Here is a 19,398-nt window from a genome sequence, read left to right on the forward strand (position 1 = left end):
TGGAAAACAAATGAGAAACGTATCTTACAGGTCAAATCTGACCTCACACCAGATTTAGGCTTTGTACCTTAGTAAGTCCACTAATGAACGACTTCTGATATCCAAGGGCACAAATTCAGGTCTTCATCCATCTCATTCCAATTTGCACAAATTATGGACACATTATGCAACTGAATAGTGTTTGCACAGGGTATTTACTATATTATTTCAGGGACAAAGTACACATAATGTATCAAATGTATCACATCTACCCAATGCATTTTTTTGTGTATATGTAGGGATATAACTTTTTCTTAAAACTCACATATTTACACTCTTATAATCCCAAGGACTACTGAAAATCAGCTGATATAAATAGAGCTGTATATATGTTCATGCTGTGCTGGTACATATAAAGCACTAGAAATGATACTTGCAGATAAATTAATATTTAATGTGGTTTTGCCATTCTGCCCAGTAATGAGAAAACATTTAAAAAAAAAAAAAGTGATACAAATTACTGCATTCCCCTGCCCTTCTTGCAACTCACTTTTAGCACGATTGCATTAATTTATCACCAACTGTGGGGGAAGACCTTTTTCTCAAGACACTGTGATGCCTCAGGTGTGATGGAAGTCTTTGGTACTGCACATGCATGTGCAGTGAAGGCACAGTAAATCCAGTGACATTGGATAATGTCCCGCACTATTCTTCAGACGTGGTGTGTGTGCCCAGAGCAGCTGAGCGGCAAGCATAGGGAGGGTGTCACTGCCAACCATGCATAACATGTGCTGTGCCTATGGTACCCTCTTCAAGGTCATGCGATAAAGGGTGACAGAACTGCAGACGCTTTCTAGGAGGCAGAAGCCACAGCAACTGTGACCTGTCACGTACTCCCTGTCTCCATGTTTCAGCTCCTCTGTGCTCCTGCATGTGTGAACTCAGCTAACGTTTCACTGAAGGGCTTAATGGCTTCCGGCATCTTCTGCATAGCTAAGACCAGTGCCTGCAGCTGTACAGCCCAACTGTTGCAGGACATGCAGGACTGATACAGGTCAGAAAAGAAGCTATGGCAAAGGAGATTTTCCTGATCTTCACCCACTTATTTTGTATTTCATAAATATAAACATCAATTGCCTGAGCAAAAAAAAAAAATATGTTCCCCAAAATAATTTTACAGTCCATTTTCTCAAATGGTGGCTAAGGCATGGCAGAAGTTGCTTAGTAGTTCACATTGCTCAATATCAATGAACCGAGGCAGCATGCTAAACAACTCTACCCAGTGAATTACTGGAATGGTTACTGTATTGTTGCAGACCATCAGGAATGATCAGTAAGGTCTATTTGAGATAGGCTGTGGACGTAGTAGGAGCCTCTGAAAAAGAGGACAACTGCATGCAATTACTCTTCCTAGCTTATGCTAAGGAGGAAAAAAAAAAGTAATAAACGAATATTCCTTCCAGGCTTCCCTCCTTCAGCTGAAATTACCCACATATATTGTGGTTGAAGCTGACAAACTGTTTGTTACGTGGGTGAGATACAAATCTCTCATTTCCTGAAACTGGTGCAAAGAAAAGATGAAAGTCAAGAAGAATAAAAAGCTGAATACAAAGATCTTCAAGAAAACAGACTTCTGAGAGTAAGAATACTCTAATAAAGATTCCAAAGTTTTCACTTTACTAAGGAACTTTGAGAGGAGAAAAAGATCACCCATCAAGATGCTCCCTGTGCTGCACAATGGATTATCTACCACCTCCTTTCTCATTTTAATGAAAGCAAATCCATGTTTATAGTGTAATTGTACTGAATACCAGGCAAGGCTTCAACTCAGTAAGAGAAGTGCACTCTCCATATTTTGGTTTTTGTACTAAAAACCTCAAGTTGGTGGGGTTTGTTATTAAGGAGTATCACATGACGATAGGTTTTCCTGTGATAACAGGAGTGTTTTATTTTCATTTATGAAATATGAGTACTTTCCCCCAGTCTGTGCAAAATACCACTACTAAAAGAAGAAAATCTAGGAAAAAACTCAAACAAAACCCAGCAATGACTAAAACCATCCTGATCTCTCTTCAATGTTCCTAGATATTTGAGAAAGTCTGATAATGCTGTAGCTATGCTCTTTGTAGCAGCAGTGACAAAATTTATATCAGCAATTAAACAGTGCTCACCAAAAGCATTTTTGAAATGCCAAAGACTTTTAAACTAACAGGCCCCCTAAGAGGACAATGATTTCTCACCCTGCATATCTTAGTGGCTGTGGCAGTGTATGCCAGCTGTCCCTAGGCATGTCAGTCCAAAAACCTCTTTAGGAAACTTTTGTCCAAGAGATGCATTGGCCAATGCTGTCAAGAGCAGAAATCTAAAGTTAAGCAACAAAAATTAATCAAAATCACAGAGCTTGCTTTCAGGGGTGATGGGAGTCCATGCAGCTGATACAAAGGAGGCAGGAATGTCACTATTTAAGTAATTTCAAATTTCAGTTTAGACATCCAGGCCTAAAGAAAGGTGGTGAATATAAATGAAGGTGTCTACTGACACAGAGACTACAGGAGTAGGGTGGGAGAGGGCAGAGCTGCTGTGGTCCAGCAACATGTAGTCCCAACAAAACTGGGCAATTTTTGGATACAGTTTATTGCATAAATAATGGTAACCTCCCCAATTTGATGCAACAATGTTTACAATTTTGGGAAAGGTGTCTGGAATGTTTTCAAAACACTCCAATGTTTTGAATCTTTATTACTAATCTGTGATATGAATAAATCTAAATTATACTTCAGATTATATATTACATTCTTAAAATAATTGTCAATGCCTTTATTAACTTTTTATATTATTACACTTAGCTAAGAAAAATAATTTCATTCAATTTGTGGATTTTGTCTTTGCTTAAAACCAGACCCCTCCCAAATAAAACAGGAAGGAGTTCAATCCAGGGACAACAGTCCTTGGCATCTCACTATATCTCCTTCTCCTTACCCCTCTCCTCTCCATAGGAAGCTGAAGCTAATGGGCTTTGCACTATATTCCAGAAATTCACAGATACAAATTATATGTAATAACCCTGTAGTTTTGACTTTGAAAACAACTTGGTCATACTACTGAGAGATTCCCAGGGTACATGAGATGCTTCTGTGTAGGCAAGCAAGAATTTAGAAATGGTTGCTAAGAAGCTCTGTAAGGAGCTGCTCAAGATAGTTGATTTGTTGCTAATCAACACTTGGCATAACCACCTTGTGCAAGACAAGGAAGCAACAAGTGGAAATAATATCCTTCCTGAGCAGAACATACTGGCAACACAGCCTTTCACCCCTAATCTCAGTTTAGATTATTAGCTAAACCCAGGAGCCGCCACCATATCTCTGCTTCTGTGCTTATTAATTTGGTATGGGTCGGTAGAGTATTGAAATATACTTGGTAAAACAGTGGTCTCACCACATGAAAAGGCATATCTGACAGCTTTATTTTTTATTCTTTTTGAAATATTATTGCTTTAAACCTGCTATTTCACCTGGACAGAAGAATTTACAGCCCATTTAGCAAGCACGCTAAAGAGGTGTGCCAGTCAATTCATAATGATATATAACTTGAAATGTTGCTGTTATACCTTAAGGCTTCTGACAGAAGGTGAAAGAGAAGGTCAGGCTCATTTCAAAAGCGTCACTTCCAATCAAAAATCAGATTCTGGGTTAGATTCTGAGTTGACAAGAATGATCACAGATAGGGAACTCAAGAGGAGCGTGAAGCCAAGAAGTCATCCTGTTTCTTCTTAGTGAAGAAAGGAGAAGAAATGAAATAGTGCCACATGTGTATATAATGGGCTGCATAACAAGAAATAAAATAAGGATTAATGACAACTCCCTGGTTCTTTCACTGAAATTGGACCATACACCATATTTTCCCTAACTGCTTTTTGTCATAATCCTTGTTTCTCGTACAGCTCGAAGAATAAACCTGTTGACAGCAGTGAGCATACCAACAGCAGTGACAAAGTTTTCAGCAGTGGAAAAACTAGCTTTCATCTGAAGAGTGACAAGGCAGAGAGGTCGATGTCTACAATGTCCTAGTTGGAGATGAAGACCTCTACGGCTGGAGACCTTTGTGCGGTGGAGGCTCAGTAACAGCTGATCGCAGGTAAGCAGCAGAGACAATACAACAAACAGCGACAGCAGGGAATTGCAGCCCTTGGGGTCTGAGACAGAAATAAAGTCAGGTGAGTCCCACTCACTTTCCCTGAGGCCTTTATAGAAGTTTTGCTTTCTGTTTTTCCATAGATAATACCAACGCTATACCTGGCTTTTATTGCAAATCTTTAGAAGGTTTGGGTCTCTTCCAGCATTAAACGTGCGTGACAAAGCATACGCCTCAGGAACCCGTCTGAGCTCTGGTAAACCACCAGAATGATTGTGGGCTCTTCTAACACCACCCACCTTTATTCTGAAATGAGAACACTTGTTTCCTGTGAACCTAAGGTAACTCCTTAAGCAAAGTCATTTGAAAGGCGTCACTAAACTTAACTATGACCTGAACAAAGAAACATCTCTTACTGATTTCAAAATGTAGAGAAGTTGCCATTGGTATGGACAACTGATATCATTAATGAAAAATATATTCCAATTTGTTCTTGAAAGGCCTTTCAAAGAAAACCACATTTTATATTACAACTCAGTTCTGTTCTTCTCAAGGAACTTACGTGTAACTACAACTGAAATACAACCTAGAGAAATAGGGATAACTGTTTCCTAAATCATAAAAGAAAGAAATTAATTAATTTCTACTTTCTTTACAGAGAAAACCAATGAGAAAGTGACTTTAATGTCACAGAAGGTTTCTCCTGTTCTATGGTTTAAGAAACAGAAACAAACTCCCTAACTGTGTATGGGATTTTTTTTTTTTTGAAATATAGAAAACTGTGACTTCATTCACATTCACTGTCTAAAATGATACATCTGGTATTACGGCCCAATTACAGTAGTTTTGCTACTAGTAGCTTTTAGATAAGTTGAACACCTATTTAAAAATTAAAGACCATCCCATAAATGCCCATATTGGTCAACTCAGAAGGAGTTCAAGAAAACACACACTTGAGAACTAAGTGGAAGACTGAAGAAGTATACTGTAAAAGGAAAATTTCAAAATTGCATTCACTAAAATCTAAATATTTTTCCCCCACACTGTTTTGTAAACTTTATCTTCTGAGCAAGACTGAAATAGTCAATTTTATTATATGAGGACCCAATGCACTGCCAAAAAGAGACTGATACCTATATCCTCAACACATATTTTCTGGGGACATAAAATGTAGCAGGCTGCAAAACTGAAAACTACTCCCCTGTACTGAGGTGCCACAACTCTTAGAGATGTGTCTGTGCCCTGCACTTCGCCTGACAGGAAAGGCAAAACTCTCAAGTATTAAATGAATCACACAGGTAAATGACTGGAGTTTCAATACTGCGCTGAACTCCACTTTGTGTATCTGTAAGTGACAATAATAATGAGCCCAAAGAAAGATTTGTTTTTACATTTGTGAAGAACTTTTCCGACAGGTAACTAGGTTTGTATTTTCTACCACGAACGATCTATTAAAAGTAGCCTGAAGCTCAATGCCGTCTCTTTAGGGGGCATCTGGGTAACTGACTACTTTTATATCTTTCTCATCTTCCATTTCTTTGAGATTTCCTTCCACAGGTTCCAAATCCATGGTGGTGTGCAGCACCTTCAGTGTTTCAGATGTTGTAAATCATTGCATCCTATGAAGATTCCATAGGTATGCCTTCGTTATTTACATGTAAAACACTGTCCATCATGAGCATGATCTTCAGAACTGTAAGATATTTCAGGGCATAAAAGCTTCCCTGCCTAAGACACTTAAAGGAATGAGCGTTCTAAAAATAGCATCCATAGGAGAGCACAAGATCTGTTCTGAGGGATGGAACAAGCAGCAGGTAACAGCTTAAGCACTGCAACTGAAAAGAGATTATGAAAGGCATTACGTGGAAAAATTTAAAAGTCTTGCAGAAAAATGAGATTACTGTAAAAGAATATGTACACGTGCAATACACAGGGCAGCAGTCAGCACATAGGGAGACAATGTGTGGTGAAGACAATTCACCAATGTACGGTGAAAGGACATGTGAAAATGTTCTCCTGCAGAAAGTGTTGATAAGCTTAGTTTAGATGGGTGAATTCTGACTAACCTGAGGAATACAGGATGATCCTGTTGTTAGCGACTCTTGCCTGGAAAAAAACAATCCCAACAAAACACCCAAGAATACTGATTTTTCTTGACACATGCAGAAACAGCAACCAGAGTATTCCTGTGTGCGACACAGTCTAGAAGAAGAAAGTGATCTGGATTTCCAGTTACTCCTGCTTTTCAGTAGTATGAACCTACTGGGGTCCTGAAAAACCGCAAGACAATGATAGAGCCAAAGAAGCAGAAAGAACTTTTTTTTTTTTTTTTTTTAACATAATTGGACTGGGTGGTTTCCAGAAAGCAAGCCAACTGAATATACTTGTGTACTCTTTTTGCAAAAAAACCGGACAAAAAAAATCACCTTTACCCTTACCCCAGTTTGAGTTGGGGGTCAAGCTCTATGCTATTAATATAAAGGCACAGTTACATGAAAAGCATTCTTCTGTTTTTCTTTTCCATTTATGAGGGTAACTTGGGAGAGCTGTTTCCAGCATGGTGATCTTGCTGAAAGACCTCAGTCACATTTGTTTTTAGTAACATTCTAGTTAACTTGATAACATACTTTAAAATGTTTGGTACGGTCAACAACAGTCAAGGATCATGGGGTGAGAATAACGCATTCTGTGGAAGGCTCAAAAGGCTCCTGAATAATAGCCACAGGTGAGAACTGGTATATGGCAAGATGGGGTAGGCTGTCCAGATTTAAAGGAAATGAGATAAAAGAAGAAAAATCATTAGAAAAGTATTTCTAATGTTTGTAAGGCAAAGTGGTCCTGTGCACCACAAAATTAGTTCTGGAAAGCGTAGATTTATTTCCTTGCCGCAGAAAAGCCTAGTGAACATAATCCTGAAAATATGTGCATAGTTTCACTTTTCTTTGCATTTTAAAAATTATATTAAACCCTTCCATTAGACAAACACAAGCAGACCTGAAAAGACCTTTACCATGCTGCATGCTGATAATGAATGCTCATGGGAACAGACAAAAGATATCCAAGAGCAGGCAGAAGCACGTATATTGTAAAGTAAATCAGCCAAAAGAGATTAGTTCTTTGGCCTGGAGGAGGAGAAAGATCTTTTATAGAGAACCTTTAAAGTACAGAGAAGTCTGACAGGAACATTGAAACAGTCAGTGGTACAGAGTTAAAAGTATGAACCTGAGATCCAGAAATCACTGAAGGAATATAAAAGGAAGAGTTAAAAAAGACTTTATACAGTGTGTGTCTGTGTGTGCACGTGTGTGTTGGTAAACAGAGAATCAAAAGAGAAAGGCGAGTTGCAGTATGACCCATTCATATCCAGACATGCTATTTTTGTTCCTGCACTTTGAATAACTGTGAGTGTAGCGTGTGGGAACTGTTAATTCAGGAACATGGATGACGACTGCTTTATGGGATAAAATTAGTTTGCTTTGGCACTTTTTATATCACCGTGGCCTAATACAGGAATCCCAACAAAAGGCCATAATAAACTCAAGTTATCTGAAGATTGCAGTGTTTAACTAGAAGAGTAGGTGAAATTGAAGTCTTACTAGTCATGAGTGCTGCGTTTTTCAGTACCTGAATTTTAGCTTGTTAATGTTCCTATAACTTATCGACATTAACAATTTGCCTTTATGAACTCAGGAATATTTTCAATACTGGTTTACATCATTTGTTTAAATACCCTGTGCGTCTGATTGCTTACTCAAATGAGTATTTTCTTTAAGCAATCTGAAACAGAAATAAATGGCAATGGAAAAGACTAAGTCTAGGAAAAGATGGAGAACTACCTCCTGCCAGCACAGGTCATTTGAAAAAGTTCATAAATCAGTAGCCATTCTCATTGCTATTTAGTGTGTGTACCGATACAACTTCTTTCTCTGTAATATCATTGTCAGCACTCCCCCAATTTTAAGTTGTTAATGGGAAAACAAGGAGATAAATACACTTTGAAAGTCAACCCACCTAAAATAAAAACCCACAGCACCTCAAATCACTATCAAGACTGTACCTCTCAATATTTGTTTGGTAACGACATTAAATATATCAAAATATGCATGCTTTTTTAACATTCACTCATATTGCTTGATTCAGTCCTGTATAGTTTTCTCTCAACATGTAGAGGCAGAGTACAAGACTAACTTTGAAGCAAATAAGTATACAAATATAAGCCTGATGTTTGCTTGCATCACGGCCTCTCTACACACACGGCTGTGTGGAAGTACAGTGTAAAGTATATGCAGATTACATCTGAATGTTAAGACTTACACTTTTCATTATAAATGGCTTCCTTTAACAGACTGAGCATTTTACAGTATTTATGGCATTCACAGTGTACCCATGACTACAGATTCCAGGTGCCACCACGTAATGTGCAACTTTCTCAAGCAAACTTATTTCGTTACTCCAGAGCCATACTCTGCTTTAAGCTCTCAGCTAATTAACAAAGGCAACAGTTTTGTATATTATGCATCATGCACTTAATTTCTAACACAGGGCATTAATTATTTGTATTTTAAATGATGGGCGCTTCAACTACTCACAATGCAGCTGCAAATAACTTTCATTACCTGATCTTGTGATTTCTTTTTCTTCTTCTTCTTCCCCCAGCACCCTGAACTCTCTGCATCTTTTCCATTGGCATCACCACAGAGTAATCCATCAAGTTCATCTGTTCCCATCTGCTGTCCCTGAGATGTTTCTGCAGCTAGCCTGTATGAGAGGTTCCTCAAAATGCACACACAGTTTTCAACGGTCTGAAAAGTGTGACCAAAAAAACACAGAAAACAAAACCAGAATAAAGTTAAAATCCTTCCCTTGCTCACTCTGTATACAAAGCAGAAGAAATAGCATTGATGTTTGCACATACATTTTCCCAGCACAATTCTTATCCGCTCATTTCTGAGTGCTCCCCAGGTAACCACATCTTAAGAGATTTAGAAACTTTTATGGAAAAAAAAAAAAAAAAATCAGTAGTCTGGACAATATTTTTCTGGGACTTTTTTTATTGTCATTCTGAATTTCACGCTGGAGCCCCATGTGAAACAGAAGCTGAGGTAAAAAGTGATCAACAGAACCTAAACACACACAGAGAATGTCAGCAAACTCCCACCTCAGTGAACAGAAAATGGCAATAGGTTCTGGGTTTGGTTTGCTTTTTGTTTTTTAAACCAGAAATAACCTTTTTCTGGCATGAATTACCAGAAAAATGGGATCTGAGTTCCATTTCACAAGTACTTGTAGCATGAACAGATGATGTTTCTCAAGTCCCAGAAGCAAGACTAGAAGTCTCAGACTCTTGCTGGTTTTACTGCTTCTAGCCAGGCTGCAGATACCTTGTGGGCAGCCTTTCCCTTTCATCCATTTGCCCCTCTAATAGGTTGTGCCTTCTGTAGAAGATGCTGACAGGAATCCCCAAATGGAGTGAGACACAGTGGAGGAAAATTCACTGATAATTCAACATAATTTCTGCAAGTCTAAAAGAAGTTCAGTTTAGACTTACTTGAAGCCTACTCATTTAGTTGGTTCACTTTGGTTTGACTATCCCTAATAAGAAGGATACGAGCTTAATTTTCTGGAGGCAGGGAAAGCATGGTTAAAAAAGCCAGTCTGTATCTATCTATATTTATTTCAACTGTTCCTAATGCTCCATGGACATAAAAAGCAATAGTCACTACATCCCAGCTCTGTTGCTCCATTAACCCAGAACGGAATGACTGTGAGGCTTTCGGCTCTGTCTTACTCTGCCATATTCACCAGCGAGGCAAACAGATGGGGCTTCATTTACTTTCATATACTGTATGAGCTTATGCCAGGTATGCATTTGGCAGACAGTTTTTGCGATGACATTAAGTTCCAGAGATGACATTGAACTCAGACTCATCTACGCAGGAATATTTATTTAACACAGATGAAATTTCACATTACACTTGTATTATTTTGAAATCTCCAGCCAAATATATAAACACGTGTAGAAATATATGTGTGTGTAGAAAGTGTTCTTAGGGCACCTTTCATACCTGAAAGCTTTGCAGACCTTATAGTGACCATAAATTTTTTAAAAACTTTGCCGTCTCTTTTACTTTTCTTTAGTATTTCCATACGTGAGTTTTATTCACTCTTGCTACTATTTACTTCTGCACAGCCATAGCATGCTGAAGTTGAAGCTTTGCGTTTGTTGATTAGGGTTCTAAATTTTAATTCCCCTTTTTACAAATAATAGTTTTCGCACTTAAAATTCTCATTATGTCGAAAACAAATAAGCTGAGTCCACCACGAGGACAATGTTACCTCAAACTAAAAACTGATAAGAAAAATTCCAAGGCTTAAATGCAACTGACACCTTCTTCACTAAGGTGAACTCCTACAAGCCAAGAAAGCTGGTTCTAGCCATGCAGCTGGACAGACTTCACTCCTTTCTGACTTGTAGCTTTGAACTTTCAAGGGTCCTTGTATTCCTCATTCCTTTTTCAGTTTCATCATAAGGGGACTAAATATTAATTCAGTAGTCTTTCTACTTTAATAGATCAAATTAAAATTATGAACAGTAACTTTGTCAGGTAAACATGTCTAAGTCACTCATTTTTAACACTTTAACTTGAATTAGCATAGCTTTTTCTTATTACACATTTATAAAACACTGCTGCTAAGATGCTTGCAAGCTGCTAAGATTTATGCACTCTTAACTTCACCAACAAGAGGAATGACTTTAACAACAACTCCGCATGCACTTGGAAGTCCCCCATCCTCTTTCAGAGCCTGCAAGAGCCGGCACCTATTTTTCAGTATTTCAGTTTTTAGTCACTAACTGTATTAGAAAATTATCTAATAGGGCAATTGTTATGGCATTTGGAAAACAATATTTATAACTTTAAAATAAAGTTCATTTTTTTGTTATAATAGCACCATTTTTGAAACTAGATTAAAAAGTGATTTAGAGTCAGCTATTCAAACATCTAATTTAATTAAAGTTACATTCTACTTTGGGATAAAGACGCAAGGTAAGAGGCTACCACTATGGTGTTTTGCATTTAGCTGCACAACTGCTTTACGTCATACAGTTAGAAACCTGTTAGACAGGAGGTTAAAACTACTAAGGCAAGAAGAATAATTTTTCTCTCATTTCTTCATTTTTTCCTCCATATATGACTTAGCCTGCAGTTTTTCCAAGTCATACCAGCTACAAATGAGAGTATAAACAGAACAGTCTATATTAACAAGAACAGGCAAAACAGGGAGCTTACTGCACTCCTTATTTAGCCTTTTTAACAGTAAAACAATCTTGAAATCAGTTGGGTCACCCACAAAGAAACTGCTGAAAAAGCAGCAGCTGACCTGTGAGATGGGACATAAACTGACTTCCTCCCACCTTCCTTCTCCTCCTCCATCCACTTCCCGCTGTGCTCCAATGAAGCTCCTCTAGCTTCTCCTTTCTGTTAGGCAAGCCGAATCAGGGAGCTTTGAAACAGTCCCCGGTCCAGCTCTTCCAAAGCTAATGAAGCTAAAAACGCTCCCATGTTCGGGTGCTGCTCTGCAGGAGGTGGCAGGGAGGGGTGGGAGGCGGCTGGCTGCAGACGGCAGCCGAGTTTGCTCTGAACCCTGCTGCAAGTGCGGTGCCTACCTTGTGGGTGAGCCTCCTCTGATCATCACTCTGACAAACTTCTACTAATGGAAAACTGATTATAGACTAATGGGTTGTGAGGTTTTTTGGGTGTTTTGGGGTGGTTTTTTTTCCTTTTAAAAAACAAAAACATGGTGCTAGCCCAGCACCACATGCTACAATCTCATAATTCCTCTCTCCGTCCCCTGAATTCATAGGCAAATTTCAGCTGTTTGGTTCAGGCTAACAACCCAAAAGTTCTGGAGATTATCCCTCTCCAATCTATAAACCCACAGAGGTCCATGGACAACTATCTGTGAAGGATCATTTGAAAATACAAACCCAGTGGGCTTTAAAACTTTGCTGTGCAAAAGGCTGCTCTCCTGTGATTCTTAGGGGTTTGCAAATGGACCAAGGTTGCCTTAGAGCAGCAACTGTAATTGATTTAGCACCATATACTGAAAGCAAAAGGTATTTGAAACTAGCCTTTTTCTTCTTCTCTAAAATACTTTAATGCACTACAAGTCTTCAATTTGTACATGCTTGAAGTCTTTTTAATTACGCAGTGCCTTTCACCTTTGGAGAAGCATGTTCATATCCTAGTACTTTCAGAGAAGTAAAGTTGACATAAAAATGCATCTTAAAACAGTTGTTATTGAAAGCATTCATTGATCCTCTTCAAAGAAGAAATAATGTTGGTTGTACTTCAGAACTGCCTATTAATTGCCCAATTTTTTTTTGGGTTGTTTGCCTTATAAGCCTACCTCACTGTTATTAGCTTTGTCTCATACTGGGTACTGAATATCAATTTAAAGGTAAACCTGGCAGAGCAATGTAAGGAACTTTACATGGAATATGACATATTTACTCTTCTTAAACCAGTATCATATTTTCTCCTTTAATAAGCCAAGTGAGAGGATGACACGCTTACCTGTGCACACTACACAGGTAGACACAAATCCAATACTTAGCACAGAAAAATACACAGCCCAACAGAAGGAAAAGAAAAAGATGGGCTAAATTATGCTTTGCTAAGGCATCCCTCACAACGCATTTTAAAAAAAAGAAACTGTCACTTCATAGCCCTGATGTACCCTGAATACCTGGATTTCTTGCTCCTGAAAAGACAAAGATGACAAACCTTACTATCAATTTCACTGCTCCCCAGAGCAGACTGGATCACGTACAGCAATGCATCCGTCAGGCCATCACACTCCCTCATTCTTCTGCGGGCCTCCTCTCCAGCAGAGCTGACATTCCTGCAAGGCAACAGCAAGGGTCACCACCTCCACAACTCCCCTGCCCACCTCCCCTCCTGAAACCTTCTCACGATTAACATACAGATAAACCACTTCTTTTCTTTTCCCCTTTCATCAGTTCAGAGCTGTGAATAATGAAGACAGCTGTGAATGAGCTCAGGAAATGTAACACAGAGGGGAACAAAGGGAAGTCATCAGGTCCTCCACAAGAAGGGGCTGAGAGGCCAAGCAGCATGCGCCCACCTGAGTTGGGAGACTCATGGCCTACTAAAATTTGGAGAAGGGCTGATCATTTTTCTTTCTTTCTTTTTTTTTTAAGTAGGTTTTATAGTAGTGAGACAGTGTTTTTAAAATGTGCTTATGTACATATAAATCAGGCTTTAAAAAGTCTAGAGGTTTTGCCAAAGAAATCTCCTAGGATTTGAAGAGCCCAGCAGTTAGGGCTCTTAACCTGAGAGAAAAATATTATCAAAGTACAACATAAAACACCTGGTGTTGCTTGCTTCTCATTTTACATGAGTGTTTCCTTTTCTCTCTCATTTTGAGAGAATGTTAATGCCTCAATCTTCTCTTTACGTAGTTACTCACGAGTTGTTTTACATTGCAAAATTTAAAACCTCAGCTTATTATAATAATTGTGTTCATCAGACAGGGCCAGAGGGTCTTCTGAACACATTTATAAAAACACAACTGACACAAAATTTACTGCGTAACAGAATGTGTCACAAAGTTCAAAATATTCATATATAAAGAAACAAATATGTATGAATGAGCATATATAAATAGAATCTATACTTGCTAACATCAAGTCTCCCTGAAAAAAATTGCATTCAAATTTGCACAGCAGTTTTGATTTGGAAATGGGTGAATTAGCCGTCTCAGGAATGGGGTAAAACTTTTCACATAGTCTCCTTCAGTAGGGGAAGACAACCCTCTGCTGAGGTGGCTCATCTGTAGCTCCTCTCTCCCCACTACTAAAGTTTATACAAAGGAAGAACAGAAAAAGAGCACACCAGCCCTACGTACTTAATGCCAATGTATGGAAACAGAAGGGAGGGCACTGTCCCTTTGATCTGGGAAGAAGGCAAGGCACTTTCTTCCTCTTACGCCATTTTCAATTGTCTTTGCATTAAAGATGGAAAAAGGACGAGAATCCTGGGAGAGGGGAATGAATTTTAGATGGAGGAAGGTGCGAGGACTTAAGGATAGGCTTCCTTTCAACTCTTTCTTTGCTCTACCTACTTCATCCTGTTCTGCCTCCCTATCATCTAAAAAAAAGCATTTCCATTCCCCCAAAGCACTGAAGAGTTTTCCTAATCTTATAACTGGACAATTGCCCAGCCCCTCCAATGCAGGTTCCTAATTGATTCTGCTCCCTAAACACACATGATTTTCCATCTATACTTGCATCCCCACGCAGTCCTAATTAGTACTGCTCTCCCACACACAAGCTGCCCCAATTAATTCAATACTGTTCCCTTCACCTCTGCAGACAGCCCAACAAAAAACCATACAGCTCAGGAGCACTAGAATGAATTCCTTTATCTCCCTAGCGCACAATTTCATGCTTTCCATTCTCCTTGAGACTCCCCAGTTCACCCCACATTACATATCAGAAGTCTGCCCTTCATAACGGCTTGCAAGTTTTGTGTTATCTTGTTCTTCTGGTCCCTGAACTCCATACCTCTTCCCCTCTCTCTCTGCTGCTATAAGAGCAGCAGATGAGGGGTTTTCCTCCAGTTCATGGGGAAACCCTCTTCTGTCATCCAGGAATGGGGGTCTGGAGAGCATCAACCAGAAAAAGTCTTCCATTGGCTCTCCCTTTGAAGTGATGGAAACCTTTTGACTTCCCTTTGGGTGGCAGAAATCAGAAGGTAAAATTATAGAGCATGGTTTTCCCAAAACAGTGCCTGTGCCCTATATTTGCAGGGCTGGGGACTCTGCCTAAAGTGTATTTTGAGTAGACTGTCCCCTTATTAAAGGCAACAGGTCCACCTGAAATTCTGGAAGGGCAGCACACGTAGGAAAAGCAGAATCATGGATCTGAAAAGTGCATTGTAGGATGGGCAGTGAGGACAAGGGGGATTAGTGGACTTCTTTTATCTGAAATTCTATTCTCCCGCCCTCCAAGAAGACAGAGAAAGAGAAAGAGAAAGAGAGTTGTATCCAGCCCCAAAAGAATAACTGCACAAATTACAATAGGAGGATGCTGAGGAAGTGTTCTCAGCACACCACCTCTCCCTGCACCACTATCAAAAAAAAAGCTGAAATATTACTGAATCCTTTTAAACAGAACCAGATATAGCAGTGTAACTGTTAGTACAGATGTAACTACGTACTAACATAATGTGTCCAGGCTTCTTGATTTTCTGCAGTTAGATATATTAAGTGCAAGCTTTCAAAATACATAGACTTAGACATTGGTTGAAACAGAGTACATTCTCCCTGATCTTTTCACTGAGGTGATTTCTCCTTCTCTCTAGCATGGCCAAATGCATGTCACCTTGACTCTCCAGAGCCTGCAGAGACTGGCAGCCTCTCAGCTCCTCTCCAAGTTCACCAGAAACTCCTCCTCACCAAGACAGCAATGCAGACAACCTTATAGTCCCTGAGCTGTGAGCTGTCTGCCTCATTCTTTTCCAGCCAAACAAAGAATATGAGGCCTTTATACAAAGTAATACAGACACACCAGGGGCACATCTTGCACAGACAATGCATTTCTTCGCCCTGTGTGGAGGAGCTATCGAGTTCAGTTCTTCTGCTTGTCATCCTTCCCCATTATGCTCCAGTTGCTTCTGTAATCAAGAGGTAGATATGCCAAATTCCCACGACTGCTTTTCCTTTTCTTTTAAAAGTCTCTGTCTAGTTTCTGCACTGACTCATAGCTACTACAGCCCTCCTCAGATTTGGCATATTTATTTACATGGGAAATAGCTTAAAAACCAAGACAAATCCAAACCTTGCATCAACATTTTGGCAGAAATAATAATTTGATTATTTAAAAATAAATACATCCCATTATCTAACTATTCCCATTTCACCTCTATTGAAGGAATCATTGTTAACTGAGATCTTTCACAGAAGGTCTCTAATATCACCATGTTCAGGCTATGTCATTCTGTGAAAGAGAAGCCAGTTCCAGATTACGTGAGCTGTCAAAGAAAACACGCTGCCATCTTAACTTTCATGTTTCTCATTGTTAACTTGAACACACTGTAGCTGTCAGTGCGACAGGCAGTAAAACATGATTTGTCATTTGTGAATTTACAGGTCACTGTGCAAACCTTAAACTGGAGCATGAGTAGTATCTACTGTTGGTAAGATGTCCCACTAAGCACGTATTTCTCCAGTGTCAGTCTGAAACCTTGTTTTCTGGATTTGTAAAGAGATGTGGAGATGCAATGCACAGGTTTTCAGGAAAAAAACACTTTTCCATCATAAAGGCAGCCCAGCAAAACCTTGATTGCCTAGTAAGTTTTGATTCTTTGTGGAAACTCTACTCACAGGGTTTATGTGAGGTGTAGGCTGACATTTTGAATCTAACAGGACAAGGAGTCCTTTAGATCTCCATAAACCAGTAAAATTAATTTCAAATGGAATCTAGTCACACAGGAATACCAAGAATACAGAGTGTTGACAAATAACTCTCAGTTTAGTGAGGAGGTCCCACTCAGACCTCCAAAAACCAGCTAACATGAACAGCTTCTTCTCAGGAGAGGAACAGCAAGAACAGAGTCAGAACAAGAGCTCAGACCCATGGCTTACCAAACTGCTGCTTTCTGAACAAATGGCAGACCGATTTTGCTAATAATCTAGGAATGGAAAGAGAACTACAATAATCCAGCTTCAGTTTTATGGAAAGATGTGTCACGGCTATCACGTCATCACCTGATAACTAACAGCAGGCATGATCTTCCAAACATACATAAGGGGTGTCAATCCAATGCTCTGGATTAGATATGAAATGTGCGGTATAAAGGAATGCACTGTGCAACACATACCTGATTCCTGTCAACCCTGGCACTTACCTCAGTTATTCAATATAATTGGTGGGATTTGAGGTAGGGGAAGATGGGTGGTGCCAAGTAATTTCTTTCTCCTTTAGGGTAATTTTCCGTATGCTCATACAAACTGTGGGAGGTTTCGAGCAATATCCTTATGACTCTAGGATAACTAAGTTCCCCTGCCTTATTCAGGGGAGCAATATTGAATTCTATGGAAAGATCATCCAGAAAGCCAGTGTGCTGAGAGACATGCCTTCTGGATATGGGAATATTCAGCAAGCTGTTGACATTACTCCCAGTGGCAGTCCTACAAATCTCAAAGACAGAATTAAAGTATCTTCAGAAGCAACTGTCCTTCTTGAGCATGCTCAGGTCACATCAAGTAGTATGACTTTTCCTGTACCTGCTACAGGTCTGCAGACTGCAGATCTCACTGCAGTCATGTAGGATAATTGCTGAGAACAAATAATCTGTATTTAGCAAAGATGAAATTGAGATGGGTCTTCCTCAAGGCCCCATGATAAAAAGAGAAAGCATGTTTAATATCTAGTATATGTAACGTTTTTGCTATGGACTGATGTGATATAAGAAAGGACAGACACAGGAAGGACAATATCGTAAATCAGGTGGAATGCAGAAGTCATCTTTAGTATGAAACTTCAGATGTGTCCAAAGCATACCTTTATTCCAAAAAAGTTTTGTGTAAGAGGGACTAATCATAACAGCCTCAATCTTTTTCATCCTTCTACTTGTTATAATAGTCACGAAAAAGAGATTTTTCACAGAAAGGGGGAAAAGTTTATATAAACCAAGAATTTGAAAAACTCCATTAATGTTGTAGGAACCATGTTTATGTTTCCCTGAGGATACCTAGCAAGGGAAAAGCCCTCAGAATACTGAATAACTGAGTTGCAAGTGACGCACTAAATACTCATCTTTAAAACACATACCTTAAAAAAAAAAAAAATCCCTGATCCTGGCCTCTTCTACATGTGCTCTCTTACATTCTGCCTATTTTTATTTCTGTCGAATTGACTAAGCATTCTCCTTCAGGGACAGAGCCTTGTCTTGGTGGCAAGCTGGCATCCCCAGTCCCATCACAGACTGCAGTAAATGGTGATGATTCTCTGAGCTGGTCTGCAATGTAGCAGATGACCATGTAAGAGCTGTTACTTTTTCTGTGTACTTCCAGCCGTTTCTATAAGCATTCAGGCTTTTTGCTGCAAGGGTCTAATATAGTAACACAGACAGCAAAAAGAAGCAACCAGCACCATGCACATATCCAGCAAGCGTGCTCACAGTCATCAGCAGTCCCTTGACCCCTATACAATTTTAAGGGCTTTTTATAATGGAGTAGACCTTGAGTCACATTGGCTTATCTGTAAGTATTCAGTGCAGCCTTTGGACATACAGTAAATAGATTATCTGTAGTAGTAGTTACGGTTACTACTGTAACTTTTAGACAAGTTCTCATTTTTTTATCATTATTTGTACACAAAGACTTTTTTTAATCATCCCTTACTGCTGAAAATTAAACTAGCCGATAAGAGTAGCTATTTCTCAGACAACATACAAATTTAAACAAGGCAGTGAGACAAAAAATAAGAAAGCACAAGATGGTCCATCTTCATTATTAAGAGCTTCTAAGTGTTAGGCTTTTAGTTACTACAAAATCAGCTTATTGTTTGGAAGTAATAATAAATTAAAATCGATTTTTCAGTCACTGCCACAGATCCTCCTGCAATTTTGCCCAATTTGAATGACAGTTCAATGCAGTATTAGCAAGATTAGCAAGAATTCTTCTCGCTAAATGTTCTTAGTACCAGTTGTAGCCTTCTTTATAAGTTGGTCTTCAGAGGAGTAATAATTTATCAATCCTGCATGTGGATTAAGAATAACACAGGCTTTGGGGCAAATTCTCTCTTATTAATTAGAATAGCTCAACTGTAATAAAAGAAGCAAGGCCATTTTATATGAAGAAGGAATTTGGCCCCAGATCTTTCTCTCTTAGGTATTCATTTCACTTTAAAAGCATACTTTGCAATTAGACAAACATCTGAGTCTAATGTGGATATAGTCTTGGTTATTAACCTTTCTATCAAATGCTATGACAATGTGATGTACCTTTGATTATTCAGCCATACCTTTCATCTTCAAAACATCAGAGCAATTAGCCTGCCAAGTCAAGCACTCAACAGGTAGCTTTTACTGCTGTGCTTCTGCATGTCCAATCCTTAGGCTAAATGCACTGTTTTTAATGACTGCTCTGTGTGATCTGTGAAGCAATTGACTTCTAACATAATTTTTGGCTATTCTGATATATTTTGAAGAGCTACGTAGTGGAAAAGAACATAAACTGCAATAAACATCCTAAAAGAAA

General features: G+C 39.0%; 1 protein-coding gene across 2 annotated transcripts in view; it reads right to left on the reverse strand.

The window, feature by feature from the left end:
* The window catches only part of CTNND2 (catenin delta 2), a 700,253-nt gene that overhangs the window by 97,757 nt on the left and 583,098 nt on the right, over nucleotides 1–19,398 (reverse strand). For both annotated transcript variants that reach the window (XM_050891195.1, XM_050891194.1), the window contains exons 13-14: nucleotides 12,897–13,014; nucleotides 8,727–8,912 (exon numbers count right to left, since the gene is read on the reverse strand). In XM_050891195.1, the coding sequence (XP_050747152.1) occupies nucleotides 8,727–8,912; nucleotides 12,897–13,014 (304 nt within the window). The remainder of the gene's footprint in view (nucleotides 1–8,726; nucleotides 8,913–12,896; nucleotides 13,015–19,398) is intronic.

The sequence above is a fragment of the Gymnogyps californianus genome, chromosome 2 (genome assembly GCF_018139145.2).
Source record: "Gymnogyps californianus isolate 813 chromosome 2, ASM1813914v2, whole genome shotgun sequence".
In the NCBI taxonomy this organism is placed as follows: domain Eukaryota; kingdom Metazoa; phylum Chordata; class Aves; order Accipitriformes; family Cathartidae; genus Gymnogyps; species Gymnogyps californianus.